The sequence below is a fragment of the Quercus robur genome, chromosome 9 (assembly GCF_932294415.1).
Source record: "Quercus robur chromosome 9, dhQueRobu3.1, whole genome shotgun sequence".
NCBI classification, from domain to species: domain Eukaryota; kingdom Viridiplantae; phylum Streptophyta; class Magnoliopsida; order Fagales; family Fagaceae; genus Quercus; species Quercus robur.
In genome coordinates, this window is record NC_065542.1 from 49,056,232 (window position 1) to 49,075,408 (window position 19,177).

The following is a 19,177-nucleotide window of genomic DNA, read 5'->3' on the forward strand; positions in this document are numbered from 1 at the left end:
CTAGAAGTCATATCTCTAATGATGAAGAAACGAGGAATCTCAGGCTAGAGATTGATCATTTACGTAAGAAGTTGCGTCATAGGGAGCATGTTAGGGGGAATAGGACGCCCCCCATCCAACTTAGGGACTGCTAGGGGAAATTTCCTTTAGTTTCCCTTTGAGTTTAGACTATTGGATAACTCAAGGAATTAAGGTTTGGTGAGCTACATCTTTGGTTCATTTTGTGAAAATTAAGCAGAAGATTTTAACTTGCATGTGCTAGGCATTTTGGGGAGTTTCAATTTCAAGTGTTTTTGGGTGTTATTGTTTCTATGTTTCCATGTCAATTGGGAGAAAAGTCACATCCTAGTTTTAAGCTCTCCACAAGTTTTTGATTTGCCCAATGTTTGAATTTAGGGTTTAAACTTCTTTCCTTGATGAAACCAACAAAACCTAGGTTTAGCCTCATTATTATAAACAGTAAAGCCTTAGTCCTTTGGGGTTGGCTATGGATCTCTTTTTTATTTTGGGGAGGGTGGGGGTGAGTCCTTATAGTTTCTTTTTTTTATGGGAGTGGGGAAGGGGGGGGGGGGGGGGGGGGCGGATAAATTGGTTTTCTAGAGGTGTTATGTAAGTTATTTTAAGTTTTATAGGCGATTAGCAGTTAGTGACATCATTCAATAGGATTAACACAAAATTTAAGCCTTCTCATTAAAACGAAAGGCCTATGCAAGAAATATTGCTTATGTTTGATTATCTAATTTTCCTTTCTGTGTTACAAGATTATAATGCTATTTGGTCTCCTGAATTATTGTTTATATTAGCATATCATGTTTATTCCCTTCGCATTCTCAAAAAAAAAAAAAAAAAAAAAAAAAAGGGTTTATTCCCTTCAAGTTATTGTCTGAAACAAAGTGTTCATCTACTGATATTGAGTTGTGCTACATAACACCGTTTAGAGACTTTTTCAACCAACACCCCCCCCCCCCCCCCCCCTGGCGGGGGGCATGTACACTAACATGGGCACACCAGTAAACACTGGGGAGGAAGAGATGTGATAGCCGGTGCTTTTTTGGTGTCAATAGACTTACCTACTGATATATGATTTGAGATTCCTGAATTTGACAGCTTGAAATTAGAGCCGGAAATATCTAGTATACGGCTCAAATGTTGAGCAATGGCCTTTTTCCCTTTTCAAACTTCAATGCAGGTAATGACAAATCTTTTAAACAATGAAAGTGTATCTGATATTGACCATTTACGCTTAGTGATGCTTTATGCTTTGCGCTACGAGAAGGAAAGTCTTGTTCAATTGATGCAACTTTTCAACAAACTAGCTTCTCGGTTTGCCAAGTACAAACCAGGGGTAAAATAAGAAACAAGCATTTCTGTTTTGCATGCTTTAATGCTTTAGTAAAGCTGCAAATATGTTGAAATTGTTGTGTTCCTTGCTAGTTGCTAGATGATTCATTGGTTTTGAAAAATTGGCCATCATGGTACGACAACTTGTTCATTTCGTCTTGAAGCAAGCAGGGGTTGATAAGCGAACTGGGGATCTTTTTGGAAATCGAGATCTTTTGAATATTGCTCGTAACATGGCTCGTGGACTGAAGGTTAGTTCGAAACACTTCAGTTTCTACTTGCGGATGTGGTTAGATGCTTATACATCATTTTCCCATATGCTGTAGGGGTCTGAGAATGTTTACACCTATAAGGATATAGCTGTAGTTGTCAAGGATAGCAGCTAATTCATAAGCAGGTAGAGTTACTGATGTTAGTTACTGATGTATCATAGCTGTAGTATTCAAAATACAAATCTCGGATTGTGATGAGATAGGATTAGGATAAGATAGAATCGTATTTTGAATTTGTATCTAAGTGATAAGATAGAAGTATATATGAATTTGTATATATGTGATAAGTCAAAATTGTATTTGAATTTGAATCTGTAACAAACTCTTCAATAAATGAAATTCCTTGAACCGTAAAAGGTAAGGCTTGAAATTCCTTCACCCACTTCACTTACTACTATTCACCATCTCATCACCATCAAACTTACCCGTGACAACTACCTACTGTGGAAAGCTCAGATTGTTCCTTACCTTAAGGGGCAACATCTCTATGGCTATCTAGACGGAACCACACTTGCTTTGCCTCAAATTATCACCATTACAGCTGATGATACCACTCAAGCTATCTAAAATCCAGAGTTTTAGCACTGGCATTTGCAAGATCAAATGATACTCAGTGCCATTATTTCTTCTCTTTTAGATAAAATTCTGGCCCATGTGGTTAAATTTTGAGATGTCTGGCTAGCATTAGAACACATGTTCACCTCCTAATCTAGGGCTAGGACAATGCAAATCCACTATCAGCTTGCCACTTTGAAGAAAGGCAATTCATCTATTGCTGATTATTTTCACCAGTTTACTACACTAGTTGACACCCTTGCTGCCATTGATCAACCCTTGAACAAGTTTGAAATTGTTTCTTTTCTTCTCGCTGGTCTTGGATCAGACTATGAATCATTTGTCACCTCAGTGACTACAAGAGTTGATCCTCTCTCAATTGAAGACTTGTATGGGCATTTATTAGCTCATGAGCTCCGGCTTGAGCTTCAACAACCAATTGTGGACCTCTCACTTGCAGGGGGCAAATTTTGCAGAGCGAGGGCCTTCACGTGGTGGTCGTGACTCTTCATCTAGGAATCAACGGAATTTTCGTCCCATCTGCCAGGTTTGCCACAAGACAGGACATACGACCTTGAAGTGCTATCACAGGTTTGATACTTCCTTCTCCACTGACACTACCAGCAACAAGCATGCTCTGCTCGCCACTCCACAAGCTTCACCCAATTTCAATTGGTACCCTGATTCTGGTGCAACTCATCATCTCACTCCTGATTTTGCAAATTTGAATTTGAAGGCAGAGGAGTATCATGGTCCTAATCAGATTGGCATTGGTAACGGTATTGGTTTGAATGTTAAACACATTGGCTTTACTAAATTATCAATTCCTTCCTCTTCTTTTCTTTTACATGATGTGCTCCATGTGCCTCATATTACCAAAAATTTTATTTCTGTTCACAAATTCACATCTGATACTAATACCTCTATTGAGTTTCACCCCTCTTATTTCTTTGTGCAGGATCGAACAACAGGGAGAGTTCTACTGCGCGGGCTGAGTATAAATGGGCTATACCTTTTTCCTTCTGCTTCCAATAAATTGCCTTTGTCGTCATTTGTTTTTGTTGGTGAACGTACTTCTCCAGCACAATGGCACTCACGCTTGGGACATCCTACTTTTTGTATTGTTAATCATGTTCTTTCAAAATTTAGTTTGCCTATTATTTCCAGCAAAATTGTTCACCCTTGTTCTGCTTGTTTTAGTTCTAAGAATAAAGAACTCTCTTTTTCATTATCTTGTACTCAAATAAATTTTCCTTTGGATTTAATTCACACCGATGTATGGGGTCCATCTCCTATTTGCTCAAAATCTGGCTTCAAATATTATGTCTCTTTTATTGATGTGTATAGTCGCTATACTTGGCTTTATCCCATCTATATATTACTAAAAGCTTAAGCATATAGTTTAATGCTGCTGCTCTCACGTTGCGCTACATCAGCTGCCACGTCATTCTTTTTTTTTCTTTTCTTTTTTAAAATATAATTTGTCCTACAATTTTAAAATGGTTTTTACAATTTTCAGCCCTATAAATGCAACCCACTACTTATTTATTTACTTGCACTATCACCCAATAATAGATCTGTATAATTAACACCTCTTATTTATTTAGTTCCACTATCAAGCCCAACCCAAAATCTTTTTAGTTCAGTTTTAGGGTTTTGTGTGAGCCTTTTCAGCTTAAAGGAAGGGAAAAAAAAAAACAAAAACAAAAACAAAAACAAAAACAAAAACAAAACGTTGAAACCTTTCAAGCTTTAGGGTTTTTTTTTTTTTTTTTTTTTTTCAATTTTCTTATAATTTTTTTTAACATTTATTTTTTTAATATTTACACTTCTCCAACCTTTCTCTCTCTCTTACTATTTCATCTCCCCACTACTTTTTCAATCTTTCTCCCTCCCTTACCTTTTCATCTCCCTACTACCCTCTACATTAATATCATTCTTCCTCTTTCTCTTCATCCTCCTTTATTTTTGTCTCTTCTTATTCACACCCTCTTACTATAAATTTGTCACTATCTCTTCTATTCTATGCAAAATTTTCCGTCACAAAAAAAAGGTTCCCTTTCTCTCTCTCTCTCCCTTTCTCCCTCCCTCTCCCTTCTCTCTCCCTCTCCCTTTCTCTCTCCCTCTCTCAATTTTTTGGTGGATTTTTTTATTTTTCTTGCATCTCCACTTTAGGTTGATAATTTTTTATTCTTTAAAACTCTATTTTGGGTTAATGCGATTTAGTTTTGTTTTTTAAATTGTTGTTGTTGTTGTAGTTGTTTTTTTTTTTTTTTTTTTTTTTTTTTTTTTTTTTTTTTTTTTTTTATTCTCTTTGATTGTTAAATGTTATCCTATTGCGTTCTAAAGAATTAAATATAGCATATAAAAATATAATATTATTCTATTACATAGCATGATTTGGATAATTTGGTATTTATTTTGTTACATAGCATGATTTTTTATAGTGCTCAATTTAGATGTTAAACTATGAGATTTCACTAATTTTTTTTTATTTTCTAATCCTTTGTAGTGGACAAAGTACTCTTGATAACTGTATTAGAAGTACTCTATAATGCCATTTATTTAAAAAAAAGCAAAGGTTAGCCAAACGAAAATAATCGGATAGGTGACAAATTTTAACTTTTACAATTTTATTTTTTTTATTATTATTTTATAACAATGCATGTATTGAAATTTAATTCTTAGATTTTGCTAATAATTGTTTATTTGATAATATGTTTTGGACGGCCAAAATTATAATTTCTACAAAAAAAATAACCTTAATAGATTATCAAAAACAAAATTTTATCATAATATTGGTTCAATTAATCATTGTTAAGTTTTATTAATTTTTTTTAGTTTATTTTTTTTTTTTGGTGTTTTGGATTGTTCCTATAATAAATAAAAATATAATTACGAAATACAATACTCAATATTAGATTAGTTTAAATTGTAAAAAAAAAAAAATTAATAAAACCACCATAAAAATAATTATCACGCGCAACGCGCGGGTTCGCGGCTAGTGACAAATAAAAGTGATGTGCTACCTATTTTTATTAAATGGAAAAAATATGTTGAGCGCTATTTTAATCGCAAAGTAAAAGTTGTTCAATTTGATTGGGTGGTGATTATCGCTCACTTAACAAATTTTTCCAAAACTGTGGCATTAATCATCATCTATCTTGTCCTCACACACCCCAAAAAAATGGTGTTGTTGAGCACAAACACCGTCATCTTGTGGAAATTGGTTTAGCTTTATTAAATTATGCTCACATTCCTCTTCAATATTGGAAAGATGCATTTCAAACAGCTTGTTATTTGATAAATAGACTCCCCACTTCCACAATACAAAATTTATCTCCTTATGAAAAATTGTTTGCTCAATCACCTGATTATAATTTCTTGCGTGTTTTTGGTTGTGCATGTTGGCCTAATTTACGTCCTTATAATTCTCACAAACTTCAACCACGCTCAACTCAGTGTGTCTTCCTTGGTTACAGTTTACTTCATAAGGGATATAAATGTTTGCATCTTCCTTCAGGTCGTGTCTATTTTTCCAGAGGTGTGCTCTTCAATGTAGATGTCTTTCCCTTTGCTAGGCCTTGTTCCACAAATTTCCAGTCACTGTCTACTTCAGATTTAAGTTCTTTTTAGGTACAGTCCTCTACTAGGCTTCACGCAGCAGCCCCTCTCTCTGTGGGACACACTCACCTCTTCGGCCCACAATGAATCTCCACAGGCCCATTCAGAAACACTTGCTAGCCCACAATTGTTGGCCCATCCCTCATCTCCTTTACCCCATTCTGAATCCCTTCCCTCACGTATCTCTCCAAAAACTTAATCACCAAACCCAAAACCTTCACCGACAGTACTGTGCGATATCCTGTTCCGAGTGCACTCCTCGCTGATGGTAATGCCTCCATCGTTGAACCCACTTGTTTCACCACTACTGTGAAAGACTCCAATTGGCGTGCAGCCATGAATTTCGAGTTTGATGCCTTGCTCAAAAATCAGACATGGGATCTTGTTCCTCCTCACACTGCTCGCAATGTCATTTGATGCAAATGGGTATTTCTGGTTAAGCGTAATGCCGATGGTTCCGTTGAACGCTATAAAGCTCGCTTGGTGGCCAAAGGATTTCATCAATTTCCTGGAATTGGCTTCAGAGAAACCTTCAGTCCTGTAATCAAACCCACCACTGTCAGGACAGTTCTCTCTATTGCTGTTTCAAGATGTTCAGAATGCCTTCTTACACGGCCATCTATTTGAAGATGTTTATATGTCTCAGCCTCCTGGGTTTGTTCACCCCCAATTTTCTAATCATGTTTGCAAGTTGAAGAAAGCTCTTTATGGGTTGAAGCAGTCCCCTCGAGCTTGGTTCTCACAGCTCTCTTCTCACTTACTTGCTTTGGGCTTCAGAGGATCGAGGTCTGATTCTTCTCTATTTATTTATCATAGTCCAACCGTTACTATATATTTTCTCATTTATGTGGATGATCGTATTGTTACTGCCTCAATTTTTTCCTTGGCATTTATGGCAGGTCACACACCAAAGGTATGAATTAGGGATTTCTTATCTTTGCGAGTTTGGCCCTGTGCATATTTTGGGCATTGATGCTTCACCCTGACACTATGCTATATATGGTCATAGGGATTGATATGAGTTAACTGAGGTGGCTGTGTCCCCTCAATTTGTTGAAGACAGTTTTTAAGCCATCTAGCCTACCCCCAGAACTTAGATTATTGTTCATTTAATGGAAACTTTACTGTTTCTGCGTAGCTTCTTGATTCCCATTCTACCATTCATCCAAATCAGATATACAATTTTGATAAGTAATAAATTGTATTAAGAGGAAAAAAAAAAAAAAAAAAAAACAACAACAAAACAAAAGGAAGTCCTAGTGCATGGGAGGTACGCAAGGAAAGCACTTAAACAAAAAAAATTATATAAGTAATAGTTTTTTTTTCAGTAAGAAAATGCAAAAAGGGGCACAATCCTAGTACATGGGATCTTTACAAAAAGAAGACCCAAAATAAATAAAATTAACATGTACAAAAGATAAACTAAAACTAATGAGGTCCGGCTTAAAGGGAATCTCCTCCCTTTGTAAGAAAATACTAAAAAGAGGGGATGTCTATAAATTCCAGAAACAAAAGTAATGGTAAGCTAGAAGTAGATGTCAACGTCAAAATCAGATATATATGCCCCTAATCGCCTTTCCTCTCAAATTTCTCTACCATTTTACTCAAGTCTCCTATCTTTCCCCTTCATTTTGCTGTTACATCCTATAGTAAAGGCTTTTCAAGCATGGACAAGCTATTGTAGGATTGAATATTAATTTATATTTGAGATATCCATAGCCTTTGAAGTTTGAAGTGAAAGTTACAGCCTTTAAATAAAGATTTTTAAAAGGCTTTGGGTAATATAGCTTGAATGACAAACACTTCATCTTTGAGCAGGCCACAAGAAGTAGTCATATTCATTGTTGGAGGGATGACATATGAAGAGTCACATTCTGTTGCTTTACAAAATGCCAGCAAATCTGGAATTCGTTTTATACTTGGTGGTTCTCTGGTTCTGAATTCTAAGGGGTATGTATGCTTTTGAATCATCATTGTGATTTTAGAAGCACACTATTGCTGTGCTAGCTGTGGTTCATGCTTGGCACTCACTAGCTCTAAATGCTAACTTCTATGGCCTTCATCTTTCTTGCATCAGCTGGAAATTTGAGAATGTAGTTGTGGGTTGGATTGCATCATGTTAATTTGACACTTGGTGAAACTATGTTGGGCTTGTGGATGTTGGTTTGGCATTATTCATCCCATGTAGGTTGCAAGCATGCAATGATTTGTGGCTACTTAAAATCTACAAATCAAAATTCTATAACTTCAGTCACACTTTACTGAACTTAAATCTCAACTAATACAAATATCCATAAATTGTATTTATTTTATACTTTTGTCATATTTATAGGATACGTTTAGTTATATAGTGATAATTTGAGGCTAGTTTAGTTATTTGATGGAATGTAGTTAAGTGGAAACTATCCTTGCTTTACATGATTTCCTCTGATCCAATGATCGTTTTGGCCAAAAAAAAGCAGGTTTCCGAAAGACTTGGAAGAAGCTCAAAGGAAAGCTCATTCTAGCACAGTAGTGATTTGAAGCCCCATCATATGTGTCTTGAGAGCCAATAGATAATTTTTATGGCTTTATACGGAGCTTTTGACTTGGTGACTGGCAGTGGTAAGATTGTTAATGAATATTGGGAAGAGGAACTTGATGATCATCAGAATCAGTACAATATTCACCAATTTGCAAAGGAATAAAAAGTAAATAGGTTTTTTGGAGACTAAACCCATTACATATTGGAATATGAGATATTACTTATACGCAGGAAACAATTTGCAGATAGCCTTATTGCTTGTTTAACAACACTACCTTGCCTTGTGAACGAAAATGTAAAATCACATACAATTTTTTTTTCTTTCTTTTTTGGATTGTATAGATGCTTGATTTATCCTAGGTAGTTTTGTACTTGGACCATATTGTGAAAAGTTACGGCTGAGCATATGGTTGAGCCAGGGCCAGGGGTTTAGTTTATACTTTAGCAATCAATGTTCTGGTGAAATGGGAAGTTTATGAATATTTGTGTGTGCATAATTGGTATTGAAACTTTTGCTATTACATATATTTTGATCATGTTTTCTGGTGAATTATATTATCAGGGAGAATCTTTTGCTTTTATTAATTGGTGTTGTGTCCAATTATGCACCTGTGGACCTTGGTCCTCTCGATTCAGTCGAGTCATCTTCCAAATTACACTATCTTTGCTTGCTTTGCCTGAACACAAACACAGACAATCTTTCATATAACCAAGCTGTTAGTAGATTGGCGTCAAAATGTACTTGGTGATGCTTTATACTTGCTAATGAAGGATGGGTGTGATCAATTTAAAATTTTAAATAGTGAGCTACAAGTTCTTAAACACTTAGGGGCCATTTGGTATGGTAGTTTAAACAACATTTTTTAGTTTTTAAATAACATTACTCATATTTCCACACACTTTTTCACCCACACATATTTCCAAAAAATACAAACAACATTACCAAACTGCCCCTTAAACTCTGTTGTGGGAATATCTAATTCTTAGCATGCTCTCTCTGCTCTCTCTCTCTCTCTATCTTATGAAAAAAAAAAAAAAAAAAACCTTGATCCGGTCATTTCATTTTTTTTAATGTATAAAAATCATATCATGTATGGATTTTAACCGCCCAAAAAATTATAAAATTTAAGATAATTTGTAAATTTTATAATTTAACTAATGCCACATGGGCGAGTTGGGCCATAAGTTGTGCCACTTTATGGGGCACCAACACAACTTGTTATTAAAAAGTCTCATAGGGGAATTGGAGATGATGCCATGACAAAGACACACAACACACAACTTTAATTAACAAGTTCAACTCAAGAGATGAAAGTCAAGACAAAGACACACAACGCGCATCATAATTAACACATCCAACTCAAGAGATGAAAGCCAAGACAAAGACACACAACGCGCATCATAATTAACACGTCCAACTCAAGAGATGAAAGCCAAGACAAAGACACACAACGCGCATCATAATTAACACGTCCAACTTAGGAGATGAAAGTCATGACAAAGACACACAACGCGCATCTTAATTAACACTAGTTGCGAACCCGCGTGTTGCGCATGATAATTATTTATATGGTGGTTTAATTTTTTTTTTTTTTACAATTTAAAGTAATTTAATAATGAGTAATGTCTTTATAATCATATTTTTATTTATAATAGGAACAATCATAAATCATAAACATAAATTTTGTCGTACAAAAATGAAAATAATACAATTTTTCTCAGATTCAAAGAGCAAGTTAATGAAAATATTCAGTTTTTAATAAAAGTTATTTATAACATTTTGTGAATCATTAAAAAGAATATAAAATTTGGAAATTATTCTTTTAATTTTAAACAAAATTTCTCAAACCTTATTTTTCTGCCTACAAGCCAAAACACCAAAAAACAAAACTAAAAAAATTAACAAAACTTAACGATGATTAATTGGACCAATTAGGATAAAAATTTGTTGTTGATAATCTATTAAAGTTATTTTCTTTGCAGAAATTGTAATTTCATCCACCTAAAATATATTATCAAATAAATTTTTTTTAGCAAAATCTAAGAATTAAATTTCTATACATGTATTGTTATAAAATAATAATAATTATTAAAATAAAATTGCCAAAGCTTAAATTTGTCACCCATCCGATTATTTTTGTTTGGCTAACCTTTGCTTTTCTCTAAATAAATGGCATTATAGAGTACTTCTAATATAACTATTAAGGGTACTTTTTCCACTACAAAGGATTAAAAAATAAACAAAAATTAGTAAAGTCTCATTGTTTAATATCTAAATTGAGCACTATAAAAAATCATGCTATGTAATAGAATAATATTATATTTTTATATGCTATATTTAATTCTTTAGAATGCAATAGGATAACATTTAACAATCAAAGAGAACTAAGGAAAAACAACAACAACAACAACAACAATTTAAAAAACAAAACTAAATCGCATTAACCCGAAGTAGAGTTTTGAAAAATATAAAAACTTATCAACCTAAAGTAGAGATGCAAGAAAAAAAAAATACACCAGAAAATTGAGAGAGAGAGAGAGAGAGAGAACATTTTTTTTTTGAGGGAAAACTATATGTAGAATGGAAGAGATTGGGACAAATTTATAGTAAGAGAGTGTGAATAAGAAGAGACAAAAATAAAGGAATATGAAGGGGAAAAGGAAGAATGATATTAATGTAGAGGATAATGAGGAGATGAAAAGGTAAGGGAGGGAGGTTAGAGAAGTGTAAATATTTTAAAAAATAAATATTAAAAAAATTATAGGAAAATTGGAAAGAAAAAAATAATGACATGGACGCTGATATGGCTCAACTGGAGTGTAATAACAATAAATGCTACGCTTCAACTTTTAGATAGAAGTAAAGTAATTTATATATTTTCCTTATCTGTTGGTAAAAAGTGTTACATACGTAACGACACACCTTAACAAATACTATCAATAGATTCAATACTATCAATAAAAGTAATGAAGTTTGAAATATTTGCACATAAGTTGAAATATTTGTGAACAAGTATAATATGAAAAATGTTTGATATACGTTTAATCATAGTTCTATGTATTTTTGTCTGATATGATAAATTGGATATATTTTTTTTAAAGGTACTTTAATAAAACACTACAAAGGATATATTATATTATTTATTTATTATCATTGGTTATTACTTGAATCTTAAGTGGTTGGAAGATATTAAAGTGGTAATAAGGTGGCTCATGTGTTAGTGCAACATGCTAGAACTAGAATTGAGGATTTGTATTGGATTGAGGATTTCCCTTCTCTATTCATTGAACAATTGTATCAAGATGCTTGCCTTTTATAAATGAATGAATGCCATTTCCCTTTAAAAAAAAAAAAAAAAAAAAAAAAGTGGTTGACTGTTCTACTATTAGCGATAAACAATCACTATTAAAAAAACCACACAATAAATTTTCTGGACCAGTCACTCTATCATTGTACGTCTAAGTTCTAGGGTCAAAGTTGTTTACCTAAGACTTAAAGTAGACTAAAAAGACTGGAGTTTTCGTTTAAGTATCTTTCACTATGGTGAACTGGTTTTCATATGTCGAATAATTGATTTAATTTATTTTTAAAAGAAGAATGACTGATTTAAGCTATTTTCTTTTTTTTCCTTTTTCTACTTTTTGTTTATGTTGGAATGGCTTGAATAATCAAACTTAGTGGCTTGACATTAGCCAACAAACCATTAAATGGCTTGCATGCCCATGTCAGGAAGATGCATAATATTCAAGAAGTTTCATGCATGAAGAAATGCAAGAGCTTGCATTAAATGTTCTTCATGAATTGTCAAAGAAGATGGCCAAGAACAACACCTAACATGCAAACCAAATTCATGCTTCTTTTCTTTGGCCATAAATGCTTGCCATTTTCTTTGACTTGACAAGTTTCTTTGATTTGCAAGAGTGAGTTCCTAAGGGAGATTAAAAAAAGAAGAAGAAGAAGAAGAAGAAGAAGAAAGAGTGCCTTTACATGAGACAGAGAAATAGAAAAGAACTCGACTGTATGAAAAGTAGAAAAAGGGGGGGAAAAAAACAAGGTACTCAACTATATGAAGCTCGAGTACTATAAAGAAGTACTCGATTTCATTAATATCGAGTACCGCATTATTTTTTTAATTACACGAATTCCAGGTCAGCAGTGCCATGCTGGCAACTCATTAGGAACTCGAGTTCACTAAACTTGAGTACTATTTAGAACTCAATTTTGTGGAACTTGAGTACTAAAAAAGTGGTAGATTGCTAAATATTTTCGAAACAGTGCTAGTTCGCCACAAATTTTGCCAAAACGTGGTATTTGGCAATTTTCGCCCTTGTTGGGAAAAGCTGCTTTAGACCATACCAGTTCCTACCATTCATTGAGACATACATGTATCTTGTTTAATTCTACTTTGAATTGCAATTCGTCCTTCACTACCAGCCAAAGACAAAGATTTAAGGAATGCTTAGAAGCAGCTGCTTTAGACCATACCACTTTCCACCATTCAGTTGTATCCATCTTGTTTCTTATTTCACTCCAGGTTGAAATCCATGTGACTTTTCCATATTTAGATGAAATCAAATACATTGAGTTGCCTTAGCTAATTTTAATTGATGAAAACAAGCTTGTAGGGTAGTATCTTTTGATCTGATAGGTTTCCAAGGCTACTTACTGCATTTCTTACAGAATACTTGATACTTTTGCAAATTGCAGTATGATACACCACCTATTGGACAAAGTTGGGGATCAAACACCTTCAAGGTGCCAATTATCATGCCACATGGATAATTTTTTCACCCTTTCAACTAAAAGCTCGATGAATGGCCCAACCAATTCCCTGACATTTTAAGATTTTCTCTAGCCCCATCAGTAGGCCTTAGGAACTTTCATCACCCATTAGCACTTACCTCTTAGAAAAGTGCATTTTAACCAAATGGAATTTCCTATCAATGATAAATAAACAATTTTAAACTTCAGTTTTTCCTCTTATTTTCCTCTGTTTCATTCTTTTATTTTAGTGTGTTTCTCGGTTTTATTAAATTAGGCTTTTGTGTGAGAATTCCTAATTGGACAAAAATGGTTACTAGCATTATTAATTACTTGTTTTATGACAAAGACGAGACATAGCACATATTTAGATAGTGCTGACTCCACTTTACCATACTTCGAAGACTCTCCAAGTAGAAGGGACCTCGATGGAACTAGAAGAAATTCAAATTTTCCATTATTTAATCTAAGAACCATAATTGCAGCTAGAGATAACTTCTCTATTGCTAACAAGGTGGTTTGGCCCAGTTTATAAGGTAGTCTCATTGAACGTGTCCCAGAATTTGCATAATCTCATTTCAAGTGTGCTTTTGCATCATAAATTCCATCATGAATGTTTACGGATACTCATTGAGTATGAATTTGTTGTGTGCAATAGGGCTTCCCTAAATAATTCACCAAGTTGAGTTTCTTTCAACAATTATGCACTATGACAACGATATTTGGACTTTAATTGCAGGGTTTGCAACAAAATGGAATGGAAATAGCAGTAAAAAGACTATCAAAATGCTCTGGACAAGGAATAGAACAATTCAAAACAGAAGTCGCACTAATTGCTAAACTCCAACATAGAAACCTTGTGAGAATTTTATGTTGTTGTATTCACAAAGAAGAGAAGATGTTGATCTATGAGTACTTGCCAAATAAAAGCTTGGACTCTTCCATTTTTGGTATGTCTTCTTTTTCACATTAACCTCACACATTATCACTAGGAAACGATCCTCCCATTACAAACATATCAGTTCCAAGTAGCAAGATTTTATACCTAACTAAAAAGGCATGAATGCAATGCAATCTAATCCAAGTTCTCATTTCTTCATTTAGATGAAACAAAAAGGTCATGTTTAGATTGGGGAAAGCGATTTGAGATTATTTGCGTAATTAGTCAAGGGATCTTATATCTTCATCAAGACTCAAGATTAAGAATTATCCATAGAGATTAAAAGGCCAGCAATGTTCTACTTGACAATGCATTGAATCCAAACATTTCAGATTTTGGTATGGCTAGAATTGTTGGAGGGGACCAAATTGAAGCTAATACAAATTGCATCATTGGAACATTGTAAGTATGCTAGAAAACAAAGGTATACTTTTTTAACCGATTACTTGACTACCATTTTTACAGCTAAGGAGAGTACGAACTACAAACCTTTGTAAGAAAAAAAAAATATTAAGGATATCTTTATAATTCTTTTTCATATTGTGTTACTTCAAATTTTACATGTATGTTAGTGCCCAAAGGGCTATCTTCGATCATTTTATATTGAGGTTCAATATCTTCCTTTTCATTGTGCTATGACAGTGGTTATATCAACTTATATGTCACCTCAGTATGCAATGCAAGGACTATTTTCAATAAAGTCTGATGTATATAGCTTTGGGGTATTGCTACTAGAGATCATTATTGGCAAAAAGAACAGTACTTAGCATCATGATGATCCTTCCTCAAGTTTGATTGGACATGTAAATACACGTGCAAACAATGACTACAAAATTAAGCCTATATTGTTGAGCCTAATATGATTAATATCTTGTCTCAGGTTTGAGACCTATGGAGAGAAAACAATTCCATGAAAATGGTCGACCAATTACTAGATGAGGCATACCCTGCTAATGAAGTTTCAAGATGCATTCAAATTGGACTTTTGCGTGTGCAAGAACATGCAATAGACCATTCAACCATGTCAACTATTGCTTTCATGTTGGGTAATGACACACATCTTCCTTCTCCAAAACAACCTGCATTTATTTTGAAGGGTCCTTACACTAGTACAAACAAATCAACTAGTTTAGCATCTAATTCAATAAATGAAATAACACTTTCTACAATTAGCGGTTGTTAAAACCCCAAACTATTTGTGGCAAGTGTACAAATATTCCATTTCAACATAGGATTGAGTTACTCTAATTCTACTCTACATTACAATTTTTTTTTTTTTGGTATGAACAAGTGAACACAATGTGGATACTGTAAAGATAATATATTATTACACAAACTATTATTGTCCAGAACTTGTGATGAAATCACTACCATCTACTTTAGCTTTTTCTATCAAGTGGTTTCTAAAATTAGTATACAACAGGTTAACTGCGTATATATGTTCTGCGGAGATAACTTCGTTGGTTTTCCCAACAAGATGTCCAAAATTACAAAAAGCTTTTCTTTTGGGGAGAAAGTTACTAAGTTTAACCATGGAGATTTAAAAGAGGAATTCTAAATACATAATACTGGTATTTAATTTGGATTTCAGGGTGTTTTATTATTGATATGCTTGGGTATGGCAAATATGTAACTTAAAAGAACACTTCAATCCAAGACAATATTACCAAATAAGTTAGAACAACAATTTATAACTTTGATGGTAGATCCTCTTGTATAGCAAGGAGAAGTGTGAAGAAATGGGTGACAAAAATTTGTAACCATTTCCTCCTTTTTGTTTAAATTTGGCCCAATTCTGCTTTTGTGGTCACTTATATTTGTGAAGGTGCCTTATTGAGAGTGTGTCATTATCTCCTTGAAGTCACTTGAAAAAATAAAAAAGAGCAAACTAGTTTTCACAACGTCAACATCATATGGAACAAATTAATGTTATATAGCAGGACAGAAGTGATGAATATAATTGTAGAAAGGGATAATTACACATAACCCACCTGTGGTTTGGGCGAAAATCACTTTGCCTACCCGTGGTTTGAAAAGTGTCACTTAACCCACCTGAGATATGTTTCCGTCAATCTCCGTAACCCACCTCGGTCTTTGCCATTACAAAAACACCTTTTAACCCCAAAACAGAACATAACACGAATCAAAATACCCAAAAATCAAAAACTTTTCGAGAGAGGGACCTGAGGTGAGATCAGCTTGTTCTTCGTGGTTTGGAGCATTTGGAGGAGGAGAAAACACTTGTTTTGCATCATCGAAACTAGGCAAGGTATGTGTGACTGCTGTTCATCGTGACCCACCCACGTAATTAGAGTTTTCTCAAAATTTTACCATCTTTGATGAAGTGGGTCTCGGGGTTGGATTCGTTATAGAGGCGCTACACTGAGGGAAGATGGTACTGCTTCAAGGAGGGTGATTTGGGGAGATCAAGAAAATCAAGGGTGGGTAGAGAACGAAGAGCTTGTGCGTTAGTGGCAAGCCACAAGTTGTAAAGTACAGAAGCCAAAAAGGCTGAAAGAAGAGGGGAAAGCAGAGTAGTCGAAGGAGGAGAAGCGATGGGAGAAGAGAGACCAAGTGAGGTACATGGTGGTGGCGGTGAGGGCTCCGTAGCCAACGCCGAAGAGGAGAGCGACGACGACACTCAAGATGTCCTGGGTTTTATTTTGATTTATAGCTCCTGTTTTGATGTTTTTTTGTTGGTATTGGCTGCTTTTTGTAAAGAGTTTGAGTTTTATTTGAACTGGGTTTCGAAAATTTTGTTCATTTTGATTCATAGAAATGGTATGGGATGTGTTTGATTTAAATCTTTTGTGCCGTGTGAGTATTGAAGAGATTTTGAGGTTTCCTGAACTGGGTTTTGATTGTTATTGTGAATGATGATGTTTATTTGGGTTTACTCAGGCACATTGGGGCTTTGTACTGTCGAAGAAAGAAGTATACTTCAGTGCAATATAGGAAACAAGAGTCCTATTTTGAAGGGAAATATTGTATAGTTTGGTTATTTGTGTAGGTTGATCTAGGTTTAATATTTTTGGATATGTTCTTCATGTTCAAGATTTATGTGAATTAAGAGAGATCAATACCACTTTTTGATCTTGTTTCTCTTATATTTTTGTGCTATTTTTTGTTTTGGGAGGAGAGAGACATAAAATTTGAGCAAAAATATCTATTTACCCCTGATTTTAACAGAGGTGGGTTACGGAAAACAAACGGATCATACCTCAGGTGGGTTAAGTGATACTTTTCAAACCAGGGGTAGGCAAAGTGATTTTTGCCCAAACCACAGGTGGGTTTAGTGTAATTATCCCTTGTAGAAAAATCTTATTATGTTGGACATCTACAAATTTCAACTTGTCAACCTGCTGCTTATAGGTTTGCAATTTTTTTTTTTTTTTTGGTGAAATGGGGATAGGTTTGGGAAAAAATTAAGAAAAAGAGAAGATAGCCATTGGGATTTTTTTTTTTTGGAGATGTTCTGGAAGTGCGAAATATTTGAAAATGTTAGAAAATGTGAGACTGATAGCTATTATATCACGTTATAATAAGAAATTATTAAGAAGACTTGAAAAACCTAATTGGAAAATCATCCTATTCAAACCTTTATTTTCCTTTCTTTCTTATACTTTAAACAGAGTTTTTTGTACTTTCAGATTTTGGGATGGCTAGAATCATTGAAGGTGACCAAATTGAAGCAAATACAAAATTGCCTCATTGGAACATAGTAAGTGTGCTAGAAAACATAAATATATTTATACTTTCCAATCAATTACTTGCTACCAATTTTATATCAAAGAACTGTACAAGCTACAGGCCTTTGTAAGAAAAAATATAAAGGATATATTTTGTTGATCTTTTTCATCTTATGTTATTTCAATTGCTACAAGTTCTTAAACCCTTAAACTCTGTTGTAGGCATGTCAAACTCTCAGCATGCTCTCTCTCTAGCATACACACAAGGAGGAAAAAAACACTCCTTGACAGGGTCACTTCATTTTTTTTTTTTTTTTAATGTATAAAAATCATATCATGTATGGATTTAAACCGCCCAAAAAATTATAGAATTGAAGAAATTTTATAAATTTTTACTTAAATTAGAGAAGTAAAGTAATTTATATCTTTTCCTTATCTGTTAGTAAATAGTATTACACACGTAACGATACACCTTAACAAATACTATCAATAAAAGTAATGAAGTTTGAAATATTTGTGTACAAGTGTAATGTGAAAAAATTTCGATATACGTTTAATTATAGAAAACATATATTTTTCAATGTATTTTTGTTTGACTTGATATATTGGATATATATATATATATATATATATATATATTAAAGCTACTTTAATAAGACACAACAAAGGATATATTATTATTTATTTATCATCATTGGTTTATCACTTGAACCATAGTGGTTGACTGTTTGGTTAAACAATCACTTTTTAGATGAATCTAATAACAATTATTCTACCACCACAACTTTTGCAATAAACGATGAAGTAGACTACAAATTTTTTTATTTTTTTATTGAAATAGATAGATAATGGAGGAGGTGATATAAAACACAACAAATGATATATAATTATTTATTTATTATCATTGAGTTATCTCTTGAACCTAGTTGATTGTTGGCGGCTCCAGGAAATTTTTTCATGGTGGTCATTAAAAAAATTTAATAAAAATAAAACTTGAATATATTAACATCACCAAAAAAAAAAAAAAAAAAAAAAAACACTCGCAATTGCATAAAGTTTTAAAATTTTCTTCACAAGTTTTCATATTTTGAAATCGTTGTATGATGTAATAGCTTTGCTATCAATATTATCAACTACATCTTTTTCAATATACAGAATTAAGCAATCATTAAACTACTGATCTCCTTTTCAATTACCAACATATTGCCTAAATAAGTAACAATATAAACAAAATGCATTACCTTTTTTAAAAAATGTATCACATAAATCCAACAAATTCAACTAAAGATTGAAGCAAGCACTAACAGACTAGCTATTTAAAAAGTGTTCATTTTTTTGAAAAAAAAATAGCAATTTTAAAATATGCCATTTGAAAACACAATTTAAAAAAACACAATTAAATGTTTGATTTGGGCTTTTAGGCTAATTTATTTGTTTGGGCAATTTTTGAAAGTGCTATGTCCAAAACAT

At 33.5% G+C, this 19,177-nt stretch overlaps 1 protein-coding gene across 1 annotated transcript; it reads left to right on the top strand.

The window, feature by feature from the left end:
• Positions 1-5,948: 5,948 nt before the first annotated feature.
• LOC126698858 (vacuolar protein sorting-associated protein 45 homolog) lies at positions 5,949-8,825 on the top strand. The gene is made up of 3 exons (XM_050396367.1): positions 5,949-6,578; positions 7,611-7,742; positions 8,255-8,825. Exons 1-3 carry the CDS (start codon positions 6,430-6,432, stop codon positions 8,313-8,315), a joined length of 342 nt encoding a protein of 113 aa, XP_050252324.1. The 5' UTR covers positions 5,949-6,429; the 3' UTR covers positions 8,316-8,825.
• The last annotated feature ends 10,352 nt before the right edge of the window (positions 8,826-19,177 follow it).

Bases quoted from the DNA above. Each gene is read 5' to 3' on its own strand.
- LOC126698858 (XM_050396367.1), top strand. From the start codon at position 6,430: ATGTCTCAGCCTCCTGGGTTTGTTCACCCCCAATTTTCTAATCATGTT. The intron at 6,579-7,610 runs GTCTGATTCTTC...ATCTTTGAGCAG, and splicing joins TTGGGCTTCAGAGGATCGAG to GCCACAAGAAGTAGTCATAT. The intron at 7,743-8,254 runs GTATGTATGCTT...AAAAAAAAGCAG, and splicing joins CTGGTTCTGAATTCTAAGGG to GTTTCCGAAAGACTTGGAAG.